This window comes from Colius striatus, chromosome 6 (genome assembly GCF_028858725.1).
Source record: "Colius striatus isolate bColStr4 chromosome 6, bColStr4.1.hap1, whole genome shotgun sequence".
Taxonomy (NCBI): Eukaryota; Metazoa; Chordata; class Aves; order Coliiformes; family Coliidae; genus Colius; species Colius striatus.
Window position 1 is genome coordinate 3,304,595 of NC_084764.1, and position 21,829 is coordinate 3,326,423.

General features: G+C 44.9%; 1 protein-coding gene across 2 annotated transcripts; it reads right to left on the bottom strand.

Annotated features, from left to right (window-relative positions):
• Nucleotides 1–3,433: 3,433 nt before the first annotated feature.
• On the bottom strand, nucleotides 3,434–17,649 carry DCAF4 (DDB1 and CUL4 associated factor 4). 2 transcript variants are annotated; one of them, XM_061998517.1, is made up of 14 exons: nucleotides 17,515–17,649; nucleotides 16,818–16,933; nucleotides 15,418–15,515; nucleotides 13,583–13,740; nucleotides 12,434–12,516; nucleotides 11,592–11,694; nucleotides 10,270–10,413; nucleotides 9,620–9,669; nucleotides 8,353–8,432; nucleotides 6,832–6,927; nucleotides 6,618–6,715; nucleotides 5,769–5,945; nucleotides 5,476–5,590; nucleotides 3,435–3,822 (listed from the first exon to the last, which is right to left on the bottom strand). In XM_061998517.1, the coding sequence occupies exons 2-14, from the start codon at nucleotides 16,925–16,927 to the stop codon at nucleotides 3,629–3,631; spliced, it is 1,506 nt and encodes a 501-aa protein (XP_061854501.1). In that variant the 5' UTR covers nucleotides 16,928–16,933; nucleotides 17,515–17,649; the 3' UTR covers nucleotides 3,435–3,628. The 2 variants fall into 2 exon arrangements, with proteins under 2 accessions (XP_061854502.1, XP_061854501.1); XM_061998518.1 differs by lacking the exon at nucleotides 17,515–17,649 and having other exon boundaries at nucleotides 3,434–3,822; nucleotides 16,818–16,931.
• Between the last annotated feature and the right edge of the window lie 4,180 nt (nucleotides 17,650–21,829).

A 21,829-nucleotide genomic window follows, 5' to 3' on the forward strand; every position in this document is an offset into this window, starting at 1 on the left:
CCATGAGAAAATACTGTCCAAGCATTTAGTATAGGTGGGTTCTTGGTAACTTAGCAACCTGGCACTAGGCAGGGTCCATTCTCGATTGATTACCATCGAACCGAATCTTTTATGCTGCTGCTCAACAAAGCCAAATCTTATGTGGTGCCTAAACTGCAGCAGGCACAGTGTTAATCTTCCTGGACAATGGTGAGAGGATTATTTGGGATCTTTCTTTTCCAAAATGAGAAGAACATCTATCTGTAAGGTTTAAGTTCACTGCTGGTGTCTGCAGGCAAGAGCTTTTTTCTGATAGCACTGGGTACTGTGAGTACACAGGGTATGGAATACAGTTATGAAATGGATTAGCTACTCAAAGGGGATAGATGCATATCTCAGCAGAGCTCAGTGCTGTTTGGTATTAACACATGAGGATCTAGTAAACAAAAGGGCTCTAAATGATGTCTGTGGACTAAGCTCTACAGGAAATTTAAAGGAAGGAAATAGAAATCCTGAGCAAAATCACCGAAGGAATCACAGAATGGGAGGGGGTGGAAGGGACCTTCAGAGATCATCCGGTCTGACCCCCCTGCCAAAGCAGCTCCCACCTAGATCGGGTCACACAGGAACATGTCCAGGTGGGTTTTGAAGGCCTCCTGAGAAGGAGCCTCCACACCCTCCCTGGGCAGCCTGGGCCAGGGCTCCCTCACCTCAGCAGGGAAATAGGAAGCAACATGGGAGCATCTTGTGCTTGGGGTGGGACTGTCAGCAGTAACACAAGGGCTAATCCCAGCAGTAGAAACCCCAGAGTGTTGTATTCCTAAACTCTTAGGAGAAAGGCTTGGTGTGCAGAGGTGTTGGTGGCATCTGAGCAGAGGGAGTCATTGCAAAACCCATCAGCCATGGACAGCAGCCTCGCTGGAGCTCTGCAACAGCGCAGACCCCGAGGTAGGTCTGACACTAATACAGCTCCCACACAAAAAGTCTTGTTTCTTTCTAAGAGCAAGGAGAGGTGAGGACTGTTTCCTAGGAAATCTCCATGTGTGTTTTACCCACCTCAAATTAATCACTTACCACTGAGTTGCAGTTGGTTGAGTTGATAGTGTGTCCCTTGGATCAACTGAAGTTCACTGTAGTGGAGATACCTCAGTGGTTAAATGAGCACACTGTCCTGGGAAGCTAAAGAATCAGTTGGTCTGAGATGTGGCACCATAAAAGCATGTTCTGAGTTACAGAAGGAAGTTGATTTTGATGTGAATCTGTTGCCAGCAGAATGATGTCAGACTGATTATTGGCAGGTCAAGCAGCCTCTGCACCTCTTCTGATTAGGAAATGCTATGAAAAACACCAAGTAAGAATCATGTGAATTACCTGATGTGCAAAGATGTGCTCCAGTGAAAACAACTAACTCCTCACCCAAAGCACCACACAGTGAGCTGAGATTTGTTGAGGAAGAAAATGTCTGAGTGCTCTAGTCCAATGGATTTATTTCCATTCTGGGTTCCCTTCCCTCCCCCTCTCCCAAAGAGCCAAAAGCAAATCCTCTCCTTGCTATAGACACTTCAAGTTAAAACTGCAGAAGATGAAATTTCAACCTGTTCTCAGCACCTTATGTCACTTAAAAGGGTTTGATGTGGAAAGAGCCTTTTTAGTCAGTGTTGGGAGATGAGTAACAGAGGTTGTGTATCTGGCACAGAACAAGAGTGAGACCCTGTGGCGTGTGAAACAGCTGGGTTGAGGTGAGGGTCTGGCCCATGAGGAGAGCCTGGGGGGCAGCTCCAGGCCTTGCTGTAGCAGGCAAAAGGGGTCAAAACAATTGCCTGTGTTGGTGGAGGAAGGGATGCTGCAGTCTACATTGGAGTGCAGGTTTGGCCTTGCAAGTCTCCTGTTAGTTCAGTACTTGCTGAGAAGCTGAGGCAAAGAAACAGGGTCTTTTGCTACTGTAGCAGAGGAGCAGAGTGCTGCAGTTCCTTACTTTTTGCCTGCCTTAAGGTCCTTGCTGTTGCTGCGTAATGAAATAGTTGATTTAATGTGCTTCAGCCCCTGCCTGCAGCCTGCTTGCTGTTTGTCACTGCAGCCAAATTGCCTCTCTTCTCACTCTGCTTCCTCTCTCCTTTCATTCTGCTCTTGTAGACATCATTAGAAGCATTGGCTGCAGAAGCATGGGTTTGCTGGGACATGTGCCTGCATTTGGCTCCTGGAAACAACAGAAAGCAAATGAGTCTTTCTTGTTTCACGAGTTTTGCTAAAAAGGAACAAAGAAACTCTTTTCAGTTATGTAAGGTGCCTTTCTGCCCTAACCCCTGGGTTGTGTTTCCCATGCTAACTGTTGCCTGGTCTCATTGCTGCACAGCAGGCATTACAGCAGTTAAGAGCACTGGAAAATAAAGAGTTTAAATAGCAAGTGAAGTCTTGGGATGAATGCTGATGTAAGGGAGTTCATGATCCTTGTGGTTTGCTACCCACAAGTATTTGAATCACAGGTGTTTATTAGCAGGAATATCAGTATACAGTATGTCCCAATGCAAGTGGGAGTTGAGCTGGAACTGGAGGAGTTTGCAGTGGGATGGGGTTCACTGCCTTTCCATTTCCTGAACAGCGGCCCAGTTGCAGTATGCATTATTCACCAAATGCAAAGCCTCTTGCCAGCTGTGCTGCTTGCATTCACCAGTGTGCATGCAACAGCAAATGTCCCCAATTAACATAACTAAGGCAAATTGCTGAGTAACTCCTCAAATTGGAAAGAAAAGCAAGCCCAGAACTGGTTATCCTAGTTTTCCAAGGGTAGCAGAGGGAATGGGAAGAATCTGGAGGACTGGCTGACATGGGAGGAGAACAGGGGCCCTTGTGTCTCACACAAGGGTTGTAGAAAGAAGGAGCAGCACAGAGTGTCTGTGAGCAGCACCTGCTCCCCTGGCTCCTCAGAGGAACCTGACAGCCACAATGGTTGGGAAACACAGAGGCAGGTGGAGTTGACAGCTTGATCTGCCTCTGGGGAGCCAGGAAGGGCTGTTCTTGGCACATAAGAAATATTTGGGGTTGTTAAATGTATGCTCAGGCAGGAAAGAAACCTGTTTTAAGTATTTGCTGGGATGGTGACAGTGGTTTTGTACAGGATCTATTCACACTGTAAAAAGGATGGAGAGTGGGAGTGGGGTAACAGCTGCTCCTCAGGCTGCTTCCAACCACCACGTAGGAAGTCAGGGCAGGGACCCAGACCAAAGCTACTCCCCACACAGCCCCAGAGCTCCTTGAGTGTCAGCTTCTCCACACCAACTGCTTCACTCTGCTCATCCACTCCTGCACCAGCCTACTCACAAACGTAACCACAGCTGAGAGGTTCCATGACCAAACCAGCATGAAGTTAGAGCAGCCTTTAGACAGTAAATTCAGCTAGCATGAGACAGGCCCTGCCTGAACGTTTCCAGCTATGTTCCAAAAAGGCTGAACATTGTCTGAAGTTAATCAGCATTCAGCTTTTATTTACAAGACCACCCAAGATATACACAGCAAGAGCTGCTGAACCTGCTGAAGCAGGTGCAGAATTTAATGGGTAAAGCAGAGGCAACGATGTGGTGACTGGTGCACAAATTCTCAAGTTATGTATAGGCTGGCAGCTTTGTAGACCAGATCTGAGCAAAATATTCTGTCAGTTATAGGAGAAGTGGTAGAGATCCTGTTTGACAGCCATGAGTAAGCCAGGAACTCCTCGGCTACCCCCTAGGCTTGAAGAAAACACCACGCTGGGAATGGCATCTTTGGAGGACGGGTGGGGAGAAGGGATGGTTCTAAGCAGATGGGCATCTTGGAGACTCCAAATTCTGGTGTAGCAATCCTGACCAACTGGAAAGGAAAGGACACTAGAATTTAACATTACAGACCCAAAGCTCTGCAAGATTATCATCACAGAAAGGGAAGGTCTATGGGGAGAAAAGCCCTGGCCATTCTACACACACTAGAGGGAAAGTGCTTGTCAGTAGTTCACACAACAGAAATTCCACAGTGAATACTGCAAAAGTGGGAAAAATATCTATGATCAATCAGTATTTAGAGTGCTTCCTTCATTATCTAGCTCCTGAGCCAAAAAAAGAAGAAAAATGTCACTGTCCGCAAGAATCCTCATTATTCTGTCACTCACTGGTAAATCCAAGGAGGTCATTATATTTACAGTGACATTGTGAAACGTGGCTATACTATGAGCATTTAGGAATTTTGCTTCATTTACTGTTAACTTTCCTCTTCCCACCACAAATCAAAGAAATTAACAACAACAGCAAACATCTCAGATTGTAGCCAAGTCTATTCCAAATGAACCGAGTGCTATGGACAGTTTACACAGAGCAGAGATAGCTTCAGCCCATCACCATGCTACCCCTTCAGCACCACACACACACTTCAGTCTTTCTAGAAAGTGATAATCTGTTCTTCTGTTTACATGTTGTTTCCCTGAGTTTCAAAAAATCAAGTGTTTTCTGCACTACTCTTGAGACACTGTGGAAAGAATAACAGGGCTTCTGCAGGACACAGCAGATCACAGAATCACAGCATGGTGGAGGTTGGAAGGGACCTTTAGAGATCATCCAGACCAATCCCCCTGCCAAAGCAGGTCCCACCTAGATCAGGTCACACAGGAACGTGTCCAGGTGGGTCTGGAAACCTCCAGAGAAGGAGCCTCCACACCCTCCCTGGGCAGCCTGGGCCAGGGCTCCCTCACCTCAACACTGAAATAGATTTTCCTTATGTTTAAATGGAACTTTTTGTGTTCTATCTTCTTTCTCTTACCCCTTGTCCTGTCACTAAATACAACAGAAAAAAAAAGTGCTGCCCCAAACTCCTGACATCCACCATTGGGATATTTGTAACTATTAATGAGCTCCCCCCTCAGTCTCCTCTTCTCCAGACTGAACAGCCCCAGTTCCCACAGCCTTTCTTCATAAGGAAGATGCTCCAGTCCCCTGATCATCTTGGTGTCCCTGCTCTGGCCTCTCTCCAGCAGTTCCCTGTCCCTCTGGAGCTGGGGAGCCCAGAACTGGACACAGGACTCCAGATGAGGCCTCACCAGGGCAGAGCAGAGGGCGAAAATGTCCTCCAACCTGCTGCCCACACTCTTCATGCTGAATCCCAGGATGCCATTGGCCTTCTTGCCCACGAAGGCACCTTGCTGGCTCGTGGTCCTATGCGACCTGATCTAGGTGAACCTGCTTCTGCAGGGGGGTTGGACTAGATGATCTCTAAAGGTCCCTTCCAACCCCTACCATTCTGTGATTCTATGGTTAGTTCACTGAAGCCATTAAGCATTACACAGGAGTGATGACAGCAAGTGCACATGTGTACCGTTATCTCATAGTATTACACTATGTCTAAGGCTAAATTTCTTCTGAAATCTAAAGAATTAACAGCTTTATGGCTTCCAACAGCTGTAGCCAAGAAATGCTCCTTGAGCATAAGAAAATCAGTCTTGCATTCTACAAGTAGAGGGGGAAAAAGCCAACCCACCTGCCGTAAGAAGTCCTTCCTCCTCGTTCACATGCAAAGGGAGAACGGCGTATTCGTTGTGATGGCCTTTGTACTGTTTTACACACTTGGCTGTTCGCAGGTCCCACAGTTTTATCTGCAAATGTTTGAAAGAAGCTCTATTAACAAAGCAGGGACCACTTGAAGTGGGCTCAGAGATGGAACTACCAGCCAGATCTGTGTTATCCCCAAAGAACAGGCATCCGCCCTTGGGGCTGTGAGAGGCACCTGCCAATGCCCAGACAATGAAACAAACAAAACAACCCCCACCTCACCTTTCCAGCCATATCTGCTGCCAGGAGATGATGTTCAGCCTCAAGAAGGCGAATGGATGTGACTGCTGAGTCGTGGAAGAGCCGAGTTGCTTTCCAGCTCTGGCCTTTGCGGTTGCGCTGACGCACGTCAATGCTGAAGAGCTCACCCGAGCGGCAGCCGTTGTACAGCACCGGCGTCTGCAGGAACCCAGGAGGAAGAAAGCGAATAGGAATCATCTGAAAGATCTTACATGTCATCCAGGCACAATCTGTGTGGAGCTTTTGAGTTCTCTGGTGCAGCTGTGAAGTCACTTTATGAAGACGGACATTAAGAACCAGGATTTTTGTCACACCCTGTAACATTTTTCATTGGTTCCATCCAAACCTGAATTGTTTACTTCAGTTGTAAATATTCAGGTGGGTAAGTAGGAACTTAGAGTAACCTAACAGCAAAACAGGAACTGGAATTCTGCAGAGTCTGATTTCACCTTTGTCACTAAACCTTTGTGAAGAAGCCCATGAGGATTTTATAGGGGTTTTCTCCTTGATGGAGACGATACGCTGAGTGTTAACAAACTGACGTCACTTGCCAAAGCCAAAACAGTTTTACAACACATTGCTATGCACCTTGTACTTCTTTTTACCTCTGTACAATTAACAAACTGCTGCCATGGAGTTTGAAATCCCTTCATCTGTTTGTTGCTATTCCCTTGTGGGCAAGCATCAGACTACAGCAGCTCTGTGGTGGAACAGCTATCCAATAGGAACCGCAATCACAGCCTTGTGTGCAGCACAAGTCCCATCACAAATAGAACTGAAAGGCCACTGACAAGGCAGCACTCTCAAAACATAGTGTATGGTTCCTCTTACCTGGGTGGCAAACTGTTGTGCCAACACATCGCTGCTGGTTCCAAAGGTCTGTCGATGCCCTGTCACTACGTTGGTCACAAGAACGCGTCGTGTCAGGCCTAAGGAAGACAGATTATGTTCCTGTAGCTGTAATTGGGGTGGCAGCTGGCAGATGAATGAAAAGAGCCTTTCCCCCTGATATATGACACAAGGGGTTGCCAGCCTTGCACATCACCTGTGCTGAAGCAGTTGTCTGCTTGGGGATTCAGGCACCAAGCACAGGACCAGGCGGTGGATATCTTGAAGCTGCACAGCATTCCAGGTCGATCTCCTAAGAGAGAGAAGCAACACATGAAGCATCCATAAAATGTTAGGACAGGATGGTAACTCAGAAAGCTGCTCTGGATTTACAGACTTCCTATAACATTCTCATCTGAAGCAGAGAAAATGTTATCCAGTTAGTGTCCCTGTGCTACTCAAGGGAGAAGAAACAAAAGTGGGACTCCTGGACTGTAAGCTGATGATTTATAATCTATACAGATAGATGACTGTGAGATAGATTCTGGGATTCATTCAGTAGTCAGAGGGGTGACCATGGCAGGAAAGAGAAAAATAGTGCTGCAAGGCAAGTGTTAAAGTAAGCCATTTTTTAGAGAGGAGTGGGCTAGAAACACAAGCCATTTGTAAGCCAAAGCCTAACCTGTACATTCATGGCCTGTTTTAAAAAGAGAAGTTTAAATAACAATACCCTAAATTTGACCCTTACTCACATAGTTCCTGGACAAAGTCTCCTCATTAACATAAATTTTAAGTTCTTAGCTTTCCCTTCCTTCATGGCACATCCAGCACAATCATATCCATGTCAGGCAGCACAGGTCACACATCTAAAGCATGACTTTAGCCAGGTTAAGTGCTACTTTGCTTCTAGCATCTACTTAGCAAAGTTCCCTCACACCATCAGTTTAGGAAGGTGAAGTAAGTCAAGAAATTTGGAAAGACCTAAACCAGTCAATAGGAAATGCTCAACAGGAGGACTTTGGTGGAACTTGGGGTATCTGATGATGAAGGGCTTAACATGTTCTACAGAGCAATCCATATCTATCACAGATTTCCTCTGTATAAACTTAACTGCTGATGTCTGAATGGAAACCAGGTTAGAGGGTTGTGCTGTGTGACTTGAAGAAGCATGGTTCTGACATCTATCGAGTCCAATTGATAAAGTCCTACCCCAAGAACAAACAAATAGATGAAGATACATCTACAGGCATCAGATTTAAGACATAAGACTCTCCAAATGGATCATGCTTACACACAACTGAGTGGGAGCTTGTACGAGGAGATACAGGCTGAGACACTGACAAGGTTTCCACCTCTGACTAATCTACTCAGCGTATCTGAGTGGCTACAAAGAGAAGAGATCCTGCAGTGATTCCAGACAGTCTATAAGGAAATGTAAGTGCTTCTTTCATACAGCTTTGGAGTATTAGTTACAGGCCAAGCTACTCCTGAAAAATCTCAGATGTTTACAAGTGAGGTGATGTCCTGCCAAAGTACTACACCAGCAGCAGCTAAAAATAAACTACTGCTTGTTGACTTCTTTCATCTGTTCACTTCTTCAACTGCTTCAGACTTCCAGTCTCACCAGCTACTGAAGAAGAGTGCAGAAATAATCTTTCTTTTGTGCTCTTTTCAAACCATAACTGCTATTGAAAATTGGAAAGAAAAAAAGAGAACAGAAAGAACAAAACCACCCTACCTGGGTTAGTGCTGCTGAACAATGATGCTGGAAGCAGACTGGCACAGCCTGGTGTTTCTGCAATTCCCATGAGACACAGCTTGCTGAAGTGAGTTAAGGAAAACAAAGCTTCCTCCCTGGAATGGAACAGGCTGCCTAGCATTTATAGCTGGGAAAAGGACGAAGCTCTGAGACAGCCACAGCTCTCAACACTTTCCCTTTTAAACCTTTGATGTGCCTCACAGTTTACAATGAAGTCTTGACTTTTCATTTCTTTCATAGGAAAGTGATAGGAAAAACTCAGATTCTTGCTTGTGTACTTGTACTACCAGAAAGGCAAGGTAAGGTCCTTCTTTTCCTCTTTACATGCTGATGACATTGCATTAACATAGGTCTGTTTTGCACAGAGGTAGATTGGAAAAGGGGAGTACACACTGTGGAGACTCACTTTAGATTACACTAGAATAACTTCTCAAGTATATACCACTTAGAAATATTATTTGAAAGATGCATTTCGAGTTCAGGGGTGTAAATGTGTGACATAACTAGAGGAAAGCAGGTCAGAAAACAAAACCAACCGATCCCAGGTCCTGCCCTGCCGTGAGCAAACCTGGTGAACTCCTGCCACCTTGTGGGTCAGCCCCGAATTGCTCGGCTCCTCCCACGAGCCATTACATACATTTCCATACCGTCTCCTCTCTTTTAACACTTCAGTAACACACGTGTTGCCTGCCATCTCCCACATTAAAACGCCCTTTTCTTTCTCTCTTTGGGACTCTGCACTGTCCATTACTGCTTTCTCTACCATCTCATCTGCAGAACACGCTCTCAAAGTCACAGAGCATGATGCCACAGAGCTGCTCCCATCCCCCTCTTGCCCCAACCAATAAAAGAATGGTTTGCAACAGAAATCAACCAACTCACTTCCAAAGAGGTTCACTTCAAAGACACATGTAAGTGCCTTAACCCTCTTGTTCTTTTGCCCCAGCCAGTTTCTAAACATTGGATAATTCTGGATATGGCATCTACACCTTCAATGAAGTGGGAAGTCTCTAGGGCAGGAAACATGGGCTATTACACTGGAACAGTTCTCCATGTCTCTATAGCAGAACCAAACATCTCTCAGTGGCTCCAACATATTGCAATCTTTAGAACTTGCTCTGTTTTCCAGAAAACTTAATATCTGGGGCAACTACATGAGAGGTTTTCCTGGCACTTAGTTGTTCTGTGCAGCATGATGCAGACTTGTGAAAGCTGAACTCAAAGTTTGCTTTAAAAAAAAGGATATAAAACATGAGAGTCTGGATGAGTCAATGATGCCCAGCACACAGAATTCACCTTCAGACACAAGAAGACATACTTAATGTTTGTGATCTCTTATTCAGTTCATGGAAGAGTGTTTGCATGCAAAGATGACATAAAACTATGGGCTGGGCACACTTCCTTAGCCCCCTAATGGGACAGGAATGGGATGTGAGCATTTTAGCCTCATACTCTTCTCAAATACGGGAGACAGGACAGCATTGAGAGGTCTGTCCAAACACAGACTAAAGCACCAAGCATGTCCTATTATTTAAGGGATCATCCTTAAAAGAATCTGAGCATGAAGAGGTGATGAAGGCCTGTTTTAAGCATGCTTCATGTTCAAGGATAAAAATAACTTTGGGAAAACATGTTTCTGGCCCTCAGCATCAGTTTTGTCAGCTACAGCTGAAGTAAAGCACTACCCTCCGAAGCAGGTACATAGTTTTCCATTCCAACTGTCATGTAACATTCCTGAGAACTAGCTCTGCTACTGAGGATGCTCAGAGTCAAGGTTACTGTGATTCTGCACTTATCTGTTGCTGAGATTCTTCCATTCTGTCCTCCTGAGCCCTTCCCCACCCGCCCTGCACTTCCCACTGTGCCCCCCAAGCAGAGCGCTGCAGGACACGGTACCTTGCGGTTGGTGAAGTAGAGGTTGTCGTACATCTCCACAGTCAGAGGCTCCTTCCCCAAACCACTCAGGTTGATGATACCATATTTGCATCCTCCGTGCTCGACATCATGCACAGTGAATATCCGTTCACAAGCTGCATCTGCCTGCAAAAGAAAAGCTTCACTGATCAGTGGCACTGCAAACTTACAGGAGAAAACAGCTGTGCTAGGCCTGAAATGAAACAACTCATGAATTCATAGAGTCAGACAATGGTGGGAGTTGGAAGGGAGCTCCAGAGATCATCCAGCCCAACCTCCTGCTAAAGCAGGTTCCCCTCCACCAGGTCACACAGCAACTCATCCAGGTGGGTTTGGAAACCTCCAGAGCAGGAGCCTCCACACCCTCCCTGGGCAGCCTGGGCCAGGGCTCCCTCACCTCAGCACCAAACAAGTTTCTCTTTGTGCTGAAGTGGAACATTGTGTGTTCCAGCTTGTGCCCATCACCCCTAGTCTTGTCACTAGATAATACAGAAAAAAGTGTTATCCCATCTTCCTGACACCCACCCTTTTCAGTACTAATTCTGATCCCTTTAACACCATCCATTTCCCAGTTGTGTATAAAAACAACAGCCAGCTCCTTTTATATGCATGAGCAGGGGAAAAAAAAATAATAAGAAAAGGATTTAGTCCTCAAGTAACAATAAATACTCTTTCCAATGATATCAGTTCTAGATATTCTGACTAGCAAGCACAGGCAGCTACAGGCAGAGCACTTAAAAATTTACACTTATCAAAAGTGAACATGGAATTCTCCTGCTGCTGGGTTGCAGCAGAAAGGCTGGTGCTGTGTTTCAACTTTGATCACACTGAGCTCTGACTCCCTTCTGACTACACATACCTATGCAGTTCTCTGTTTACAAGGCCAGGACGTGGTCCTGGAGAGCCTCCTACACAGGCAATGAAAGACGGTTGCCCCAGAAACTTCTCTTGTACATGCACATCAAAACCAGTAGAAACCGCCTTCAGTTGTGAGAAGCAAAACGATTACTGATGTTTACACAGATTCTCTGAACAGCCTTTGCCACTCCCAAAATCCTTCTCTTCCCTCTTCTTCTGTTGCTCAATTCTTCCCCCTCCCAGCCCCACACTAATTTTCCTTTCCAGGAAAGGAGCAGCCTCTTCCTGCCTGTTTAAAATTACTGTGCACATGGTTTGAGAACTGACACGAGAGGAATAATGTATCTTTGAAGGCAAAACTCAGCCTATGGGATTCAATTAGAAGATTCTGAATTTTCACTGGAGACGGGCTCTTTTTAGGACACTTAGAAGCTCTCATAACATACCACTATTATTTTAAAATTGTTGGTTCCAGCATCTGAGGAATCTGGACTGTGAATTTCTATCTTCCTTCTCTGCATGCAGTTCACTTTTAGTTCATGGACCAGCCTGTAAAAGCAGGTGGGGGGGCAGAGGAGAGGGGAGAGAGGAATTCAGGTAAGCCTGGGTTTAATGCCAATGAAAAGCATTCTGCAGAGGATATCTGCTCCTCAATCGTAGCAGGTAAGATGCCTGAACACCTGGCACGCTGCAGCTTTACTCATATAACCCATGAACACATGCATCTTCCATATTAACAGTTTCATCCTGTTATTTTGAACACCAGCACATCTTCAGTAGCAGAAAGAACCACCCAGCAAGTCACCAGCTTGCTTGCTGCACCGTTACTGACTCTGAGCTACCCGAGGTGCTCTAAGGGAGGCCAGGGCAACGGTCATATCACTTGAAGAATGTTCACAGAATCACAGAATCTTAAAGGCTGGAAGAGACCTTGAAAGATTATGCAAGTCCAACCTCCCTGCCAGAGCAGGATCACCTACAGTAGGTCACACAGGAACTCATCCAATGAAAAGCTACACCATATTCATGAAGCATAATGTGACAAACCAGCTTAAAGGTGACAAAAACGTGAACTTTTAAACTCCATTTATCTGAAATGGGGAAGCTGCCTCTTCACTTGAATTCTCATCTCCTTAGTAAGATTATAAAGTAACTATTTTCTTCTGTAAGTAATATATTCCTTTGTCCTAAATGGAACAGTGAGAAATAAAAAAAGCCCTGCCAGGAACAGCTGCACTAACAGCAGAACGTGGCATTGCAATTAGAAGGAAGAATCAAACCATCGTACCTGCAATAACTTGTGGAGCTCAGCAAACCCAGCTGCCTTTTCTGTAACAGCACAGATGAGTTCAGTCCAGCCCTTGTTGCCTTCTGGAAGAGAACAACATAAAAGTGTACTCTTGCTTGTTTGTGATTCAAACACAGCTGTGGGTCTTAGATGGTTGGGATCTTTAGCTAACTTCTCCCTCTAGCCTACAGACATTACATGTTTCAGAACATCTATAAAAGACATTCCAGCACCATCTCCCTGCCTGACTACAGTAAGCAGACAGGAGTATATTCCTGGGAGATGTGGGATGCTTCTCTAAACACAAAAAATGGAGAATCCTCCTCCAAAAAAAGAACAGCCATTGTTCTCACTCTTCATAATCAGCAGTGCCATCTTGAGATGTGAAGTCACCTTCTGCTTTCACTGTATACAGCAAAACTTTCTATTAACAGGAGCACTGAACACCTGAGTATCCAGTTGAAGTGAGAACTTCATTACCTGAGGAGAAAAAACACTGCTCACTTCTTCCATATGACAGCAGATATAAGCTGAGCTGTGATTTGTCAAGTGTTAAGACATGGCTTTCAGGTAATCAAAACCCATCCTTGTTTGGTATTTTACACAGGTTACAGATATGCAGCACTAGCATTAACTCTGCTGTAATGCCTGCTGAAGAGCAGACATGTTTTCCAGGCACAAATGTAAGATCCACCTTGATTTCAGCTGTCCCACAAAATTATTCATGAGAGCTGTTTAGTCTTGTTTCTTCAGGGTCCATGAATGTGATCAATGCATTTGTTAAACGTGGGGAAAACTTAAGACACCACTTGGCTAATTCAAGGTGGGGATTTGCAACCTGGCTGGTATCCCACGCCCTGACTGGAGTGTAACTGGTTGGACAATCTGCAATTCTGAGCACAGTTTCTATCTCTCTACAGGTTTGGGTTTGTGTTTTTTTTCTTTTCCTTGTAATTATTTGCTTTCACTTCTATGTGGAGCAGCCAAACAAGAGGCTTCAAGGACTACAAATTCTCAGTAAAAACAAATTCTCATTTCTTCAGTGAGCTCAGGGAACTGAACCACAGGCAGAATTGAAAGGCTTTACCTTATCAACTGTGCTGGGTCAGAGCACAATGAAGTCTAATTGCAATCTTTTTCAGAACATACCTTTTTCTGCTTTTCTTCCTCTTCTAAGAGTCTCAGTCTTTTGCATTCCATTGCTTTGTACTGAATGCTTTCCTTGGTGAGTGGGTTGTAGTTATTATGTCCAGGCAGCAGGCGAAAATAGCGGTTCTTTTCTGAGTCATAGTAAAATCCTGGTAGTTCTTAGAAGGACAAAAAAAGGCAAAACCAGGCAAAATCAGATGGATAACGGAGTTTGTTTATTGGTCTTTCACATCCCATATCTTCATGGGACTGTCAGAATCACAAGACTCAAAGCTCTGGCTCCTAGCAGATGCACAGCCTAGGACTAGATGACAGCCACTTAAAGGAAAAAAAGAGATTCATTGTTTTCAAATGCAGTGCTGCTACACAGGTACAGAAGGGATGTCTGTCACCACTGCCCAAGATGAAATTCAGATCAGAGAAGCAGAGAGGAAAGCTTTTGCAACAGAACAAAAATGACCTTTCCTCATAAATCTACGAGGGGACACTATTGGTTAAAAGATGGGGTAGGGCAGACGGAAACAAAATTGACAAGGAGATATCACTCAAACCAAAAGACAGTGATTCGCTTCCCAGAACAAGCCACTTCCTCAACACATAGGGGAGATTTAGATCCAATCAAGAATCCATTTGGACAATACACAGAGGCTCTTTGCAAAGATAAATTGGGATGAGAGAAACATTCAATTTTAGCGCTTCACTGCTCAGGTAAATTCACAGAGGCAAGCAGGTAAAATACTTTGACAGGTCCATAGTGGTACATTGTCTCATGACAAAGGATTTTAGTCAGAAGAGGTGCAAGTTAACATTTCATTTCCAGAGTTTTTATTTAAACCTTTATCTACTCCCAGAAATTGCATCTGAAGCAACTTCTTTTTGCTGCTGCTCATAATTCATCTGGCTGTCAGCATCTTTTACGTTTCAGCTTAGCAACAAGTGTCACAGATTTATTCGGGTGGCCAAAAATATGAAGCTAGTGAATGAACTGGTGAAGTTCATAAAAGCACCCTGTATTTAGGATACAGAATCTAATTACACAGCACAAAATGTTCTGCAGGACACTTCTCCTAACGTGCTCACCACCTCTTAAGCACAGAAAAGTGATATACAAAAAAAGGTCTCTCAACTCTGGCTTTGTCTGTTGTCAAGAGTCAGTAGCTTTTCAGGACTCTCCTGTCATTCAGAAATTTATCTTCCCCTTGGCTTAGCTTCTGCTACGGCTGTTTAATGAGTCAGGAAACCAGAATGCAAACAGCACATCTTCCTTACTAGCACTGCCACTGCACCAAGTCCGGTTTCACCAGTCGATCCCCTGATAATGAACAAGCCTTTAACCAGACTGTACTTCTTACAGACTACAAAATACACTGAAGGCACACAGAGAGATGATTTCTGCTCCCCACCCTCAAGTGGTTGATTGTTAACTTTAAAAACACTGAAGAACTGAATGCAAGTTACAATTTTTATTTGATGTTTCTACTGAAAGATCTATTTTAAAACACCTTCAGCATATAGACAAAAAGAGATAAAGTTCATTTTCTTCCAAAGCAATGTTTCTGGAAGGAGAGGTCAGTTTCTTTCAGTTTATATCAGCTTGGCTAAGCCCACAAGTTTTCAAACACAAGAAGCACTTGTGGGTCTGAAAGTGCACTTGGCCTTGCTCTCTAGATCCTCACTTACAATATCTTTTTATGTCACCTGATGGTACTTTTCTCCACAAACTTTTCTGCTTATATCCTTCCTATAACACCGTATTATTAAAGCAACTGTTACTACTTCCTTCATACAGTCAGCATACAGACACTAGTTTTTGACCTGTAAATGTGGCCTCTTACCTGGTACTATAGAGCTTTGTGTTAAACTGGATGAAGAAGGATCTTCACTGCTGCTAGGGCCTGCATTCACTGGGATCTGAGGTTCCTCCTGTTCCAGGCTAAAAAAAAACAGGATTGCCTTCAAAGACAGGCTCACAATTGTCCTCCACATCTTTCCCACAAAGAATCCAAAAAGCAGCTTGTATAGAGTACAATTTTGCAGGCCTGGGAGAAGAACACTGGGCACATCACTGTCCTCTAAACTATGAAAATCAAACACTAAAAGGAATCTTAAAAAACTCTCAACAACATTAGACATACCAACATCTTAAGAACCTTAATTACTTGCTAAAACATTAGAGGTGGCTGCTGATTCTTAAAGTGCCTTTAACTCTTTTCAGTGAAAAATTAAACCTGGGCATTCTACCATAAGCCCTGATTAAAAGAAAAGCCTGCCTTGAAATCATGCAGTGTAAAGGGAGAGATGGTGGGGGTAAAACACTGATGTCAGGTCAAAAACATTTAGCCATTCTCTTCATGACAAGAATTTAATTGTTAGAAGTTCAGAAACATGCAGAATAAAAAGTTTCATGAAAAGTTAAAGAAAGAAAAGCCTCTGCTTTTGTACTAAACTTGGCAGTTGACAGGGTAACTGCACATTTCTCCTTTTTGACGTAATTTTAACAGGCACATTCAGTACTGTTGAGCAAAAATTCCACTGGGATGTTTTCTGAATCACTTTTATGACAGCTCTTATTATATGTCATCTTAAAAGCATTAGGCCAAGATATTTACTGAGCTGTAATTCATTGAAAACAAAGTGACAAAGATATCCTAGTTCTAGTACCAGCTCTATTGCTCTTTGATGATACAACTTGGAAAAACAGTTTAGGAACATAACTGATCTACGTAGGGAAAAAACACACATCAAACCCAAGCACTCCAATCTAAAGCCTTTGAGTTCTGTCTTCCCTGAATTAGGACTCATTTGCATTTCTAACTTTTCTCACACAAAAAGGGTATTTAGAAGAAATTGCTTAGAGCATTAAAGCAAAGTATTGACCTCTTTTATTCCTGCAAAAGGCACTAAGGGAAAAGGACGGGAAGGACAGCTCTAAAAATAGCTCTAAGACAGGTAAGTATAAATTCTGATGTTTAAAATCTGCTTTTCTGAAAGAAATTGTCTTTAAGGCAGTGGATTATTCCGAAGGTCTTGTTTCAGTTTCCTGATCTGCTAGATGTAGTACCATCACCACATTACTTAACATGCTTTCAGGAAGATCCTTTAATGACGTTTGACACTAGTAGACACTGAGGAAGCATAAAACAAACAGGCAGGTGGAATGAAGTACTCAGAAACATTTTTCTTCCCTGAAATATCTTTGCTTATTGATGAAGAGTTTATGGATGCATCTACTTGCCTTTCAACATGGTTACTGTAACTGGGTCTTCTGTACCGACGGGGATGGTAGCTGTGCTTGCGATTGCTCCATCCCTGCTTCCCTTTGCCTCTCCAGTGATTTCTCTTCATTTCTACCTACAAAGCAAATGTGCAGACATACTTCAATACTACTTGCCTGGTGCACAACACCCAAGAAAGCCTCTTAACCAGTTCCCAAAAGCTTTGTAGTAGCCTACAGATCAAAACCAAGAAAACATGTGGAAGAAAATATTTTAGAGAAACACTTTCAGGTCCAAGCGGCATCAAGTCTTAAAGTAAGGCAGAGCAGCACCATCGTCCGTTTGAAGGGAGGCTGAACAAGCACAGTACCTTGTGGCCACCTCCTGCATGGAACACAAACACCCCCTTGTCAATGTCTCCTATGCACAGAGTGAAAAGCCCCTCAGCCGAGGCGAGGCCGGGCGTTGCCAAGGACAAATTTGCTGCCTTCCGAGCCCAGGACCTGTCCCAACGCGAGGACAAACCGAAGCCAGCCTCGGCTGCCCACCCGCCCGACGGCCCGGCCCAGGCCCCGCGCTGCTCCCGCGGGCACACAGCGGTAAGGGCCGGCCAGGGGACATTTCCCCTGGCCCGCCAGCCCACACTCCGCCACACACCGCTCTGTAAGCGCCCAGGCCCGCTGCCCGCCCGCGCTACGGCCGCTTTCCCACTCTTACCGACTTTCCCGGCGGGCCGCGTCCAGCTCCACAGCTCGTCCCGCCGAGATGACGCTAAAAGCCCCCGAGGCGAAGGCACGGCCAGACATCCCGCACCACCCCGCACAGCCCGCCCGACCACCCCTCAGCGCCGCACGCCTGTCAGAGCTCCCCGCTTCTACCCTACCGCCAAGCCGCCGCCCCGCCCACGCCGCAATGGGCGCGTCTGATTGGCCCGCAGCCGCGCCTGCCGCCTGCCGGACAGCTCCCTCGACAAATAGTAGGCGGCCAGGCCTGCGCATGCGCCGCGCGCGGAAGGGCGGGGCCGGGCCACCGGGGTGGGGTGGGGGGGGCCCGCGGGAAGGGCGGGGCCCATGAGGGACTTAATAGGGGAGCGGGGGAAGGACTCGGTTTGGCCGAGGTTTAACAGGATAGGGAAGAAGGGTAAGGAAGTGATAGTCTTCAGGTGACAGCCTTGAAGCGACAGTCGTCCGGTGCCTGAAGGGCGGGAGTGCTCGAGGAGCCTTGAGGGGCGCTGTTGGTCAGCACGTGCGTGAGGGGGAAAGCGCGAGGCTGAGGGGGCAAGATGGCGACGCCCGGCCGCTGGGCAGCGTGTGAGGCGTCGAGGGTTGTGAGCTGTGTGCAAAGCGCTGCCGAGCAGGGTCCTTGAGAGGCTCGGCGGTGTCGAGGAGAGTGGAGAAGGTCGAGAGCTGAGCGCTCTGAGGTAAAAGTTTGTTTCACCCACAGAGGCAGTGGGTTTTCTGGTGGGCATGGCAGGGAAAGGAGGCCGAGACATGCGTTTCTGAGGGATGAGGTCTCTGAAACACAGCGTAGCCTCGTTTCTTCCTCGCTGCCACTGCTTCATTAAACACCATCCTCTGGTTTTGGGGAGCTAGAAGCTGTTACACAGTCTCTAAACTTCCCAAGAACTTGGAGAGTGGTGGGTCTAAAGTGACCATTCCAGCTTAGGCCTTTTAAGTATTTTTTGTGTCTCCTACACCTGGCCAACAAACACTTAGATAACATTGAAGTGTTAGTGCTAGGATAGCTTTGGGAAGCGTGCAGCACATGGATGAGGCTGGAGAAAAAAACCTCAGGGCTGCAGCAGTCTGTAGCTGGAAAAACTCATTGCACTTTAGTTGGTAAGCAAAAGTTGAAAGAGCAGCCAATGGATGTGGTGGTGGTAACTACTGTCTCCTCTGTAAGAAACCTCTTCTCTTAATCTTATACTGAAGGTGTCCTTCAGCTGGTTTTGTACAGAGGCCTTCCTCCTTCCTACTTATACAGGAATTAAATAAAAATTAGTATGGTAAAAATGTTTATTCATCTAATGGAGCTACAGGTCATGCTTGGCTTTAACTGTAATGATTATTAAAGTTATTATTGGCTATTAACTAAGGTTATTAATGATTGTTAAGGTTAAAGCCAAGCATGATCTTAGCTCACAAAAATGTTAAAACCCAGACTTTTATCCATTTTCTTCAAAACAATTAAGGTTATTTAAATTATTTTTAAAACTAATAAAGTTCCAGTACTGGGGAAATAAGCAGTAGATTTCCACTTGTTCCTTTGAATGTTTAAACCTTACATGAGTACTCACCAGGAGAGTAATTTTTGGGAGATAGTGGTTTTTTTTCTGTCTCTCACCGACTTGGTCAGTGTTTTAAATTCAAAATGCATGGAGTTAAAAATAGCCCAAGGAAGTATGTCTTTAGGGATAAGAACAGCTGGAGAATTCACCTGCAGCTTGTAAAGTTTGTCTTTATGAGGCAGACCACCAGCATGTTCTAATTCTAAGGCAGTTTTTGTTTAAGCCAGTTTCTCATAGTGATACTGATCTTTACATTGCACAAGATAAATTAGAGAAAAGTAAAGTTGCCTATAGAAAGATACATCAACAGCCCTTTCTGTGAACTGTTAATCCATCAAAGACCTGGATGAGGGGACAACGTGTACTCTCAGCAAGTTCGCTGATGGCACCAAACTGGGAGCACTGGCTGATTCACCAGAGGCTGTGCTGCCAGTCAGTGAGATCTGTACAGGCTGAGAGTTGGACAGAGAGGAACCTCATGAGGTTCAACAAAGGCAAGGGCAGAGTCCTGCACCTGGCAAGGAACAACCCCCTGCATTAGGACAGGTTGGGGGTGATCTTCTGGAGAGCAGCTCTGCAGAGAGAGACCTGGGATAAACTAACCATGAACCAGCAATGTGCCTTTGTGGCCAAGAAGGCCAATGGCAGCCTGGGATGCATCAAGAAGAGTGTGGGCAGCAGGTTGAAGGAGATTTGCCCCCTCTTCTCTGCCCCGGTGAGGCCTTATCTGGAGTTCTGTGTCCAGTTCTTGGCTTCCCAGCTCAAGAGGGACAGGGAACTGCTGGAGAGAGGCCAGCACAGGGACACTAATATGATCAGGGGACTGGAGCGTCTTCCTTATGAGGAAAGGCTGTGGGACCTGGAGCTGTTTAGTCTGGGAAAGAGAAGGCTGAGGGGGAACCTCATTAATACCTACAAGAAAAACTATTTCACTGTGAGGGTGAGGGAGCCCTGTTCCAGGCTGCCCCAGGGAGGGTGTGGAGGCTCCTTCTCTGGAGATCTTCAGAACCCATCTGGACACATTCCTCTGTGACCTGATCTAGGTGGACCCTGCTTTGGCAGGGGGATTGGACTGGATGATCTTTAGAGCTCTCTTCCAACCCATTCCATTCTGTGAATACTGTCACTGGTGTAGACTGGATCCAAAATGATGGGGTTTATGACATTGGTGCTTGATGATCTGATTTTTGTTTGATGCTCATGGTCAGGATTCTAGGGATTTCTTGTTTTGTTTATCAGTTTTCTGACCAGTGGTAGTATTTCAGAATGCCTAATGTTTAACAAATAATGTTATCTTCTGCTTCTTTCATTCGTTTTGTTTCATCTTTTTAATTTCTGATACCAGTGACAATGTTTCAGGTTCAGTGACAGTTGTGAGCTGTGGATTTGACTCCAGTGAAATAGAATTACCATCAGGGAAGAAATACGTTAAAGGATTTGTTTTCTCACTTGTCCTGCATACACTTACTACAGAAATTCATAGACAAGAGTAGGCTGGAATATATTTCAGACATCAGTGGTTTTCTGTGTATATAGATGTAGATTTAAATAAAATATCCACACCACCCCTGCATTGTTCTGTAGCAGTTGTCCAACCTCTTTATAAAGCCTTTTGGTTTGGTTTATTCTGATTATTTTATTGTATCTCTCACAGAAAGTTTTTCTGATGTGTTACCTGAATGCTTATTACTGCAATTTAAAACCATTACTGCTATTTGTTCTGCCTCCTGTGGATATAAAAGATAACTTACTACTTTGCTTTCTGCAGCCGTATGCCATATTTGAAAATTGATAATGCTGTCTTACTTGAGTCTTCTGTAGATGAAAAAGTAGCTCAAGAGTGCCAATTCTGATATTACAGATGATAGCTTTTAGCTTTAATTATTCTTACTTTTTGGACTCTTTCCTTGAGGTTTGTTCCCAAAAGCAGGATATACCACTAGTTACCTGAGACCTTTCTAGTGCTGAGTGTGTTTTGCCGAGTTAGATGATGTTTGTCTCAGTTATATGTTTTACAGCTGCACAACAGTGTTAACTTCCGTGAAGCTTATAGTCAAAAGAGGATGGGAGAATTTCTGTTTGCAAGCTGCTGCTGCTTGGTCAGTTGGTTTCATTCTGGGTTTGTGGAATTTGATGTGCTTGGGCTGGTAGCAGTTGAATGCCATTCTCAGGCAAGCTTTTGGGCTGGGGAAGGCCATACTAACCTGCAGAATGCATGTTGCCATCAAGTTGTGCCTGACATTTTCTCTGGTTTTCCACTTATTTGACTTTATCGTTTGACTTTATCTCATGCTTGTTAGTGAATGTGAAAGTTGCTGTTTGATTTTTTTTTTTTTTATCTTAATTCTTAGATTATTCTGCTGTCCCACAGGTGAGCTCTGCTGTTGAGGCTGAACAGCACTTCTGCTTCTCCTGCGTCAGGTCATAGAGGAAGGAACAAACTGCTGGAGCGTTTAAGGTAAGGAATTATCACAGTTTATATTATGATCAGTTAAGTTGCTGCCTTTGTTCTGCATCTCTTGTGTGGCTTACTTTTAAATTTTTTGTTTAAGTCTCGAGCTTCCAAAGCAGTCCTGATGGTCAGGATGGTGCAGCTCCCTTCAGGGTCTGCTGAGTGGTGTAAATGTGGGAGCAAATCTGAGCCGCCCCAGGAGAGGGCAGTGATGCACTTGCACAAAACTGTTGTCTCTTGGCTGTGTGGGGTGTTTCTTTTGGATCTCCTTTGTACCAAGTATTGAATTCCTA

Coding starts and splice junctions, on each gene's coding strand:
- DCAF4 (XM_061998518.1), bottom strand. CDS start 16,927: ATGAAGAGAAATCACTGGAGAGGCAAAGGGAAGCAGGGATGGAGCAAT. Junction 15,516..16,817: donor TACAGTAACCATGTTGAAAG/GCAAGTAGATGC, acceptor GTTTTTTTTTAG/CCTGGAACAGGAGGAACCTC. Junction 9,670..10,269: donor TCTACTTCACCAACCGCAAG/GTACCGTGTCCT, acceptor TTGTGTCTGAAG/GTGAATTCTGTGTGCTGGGC.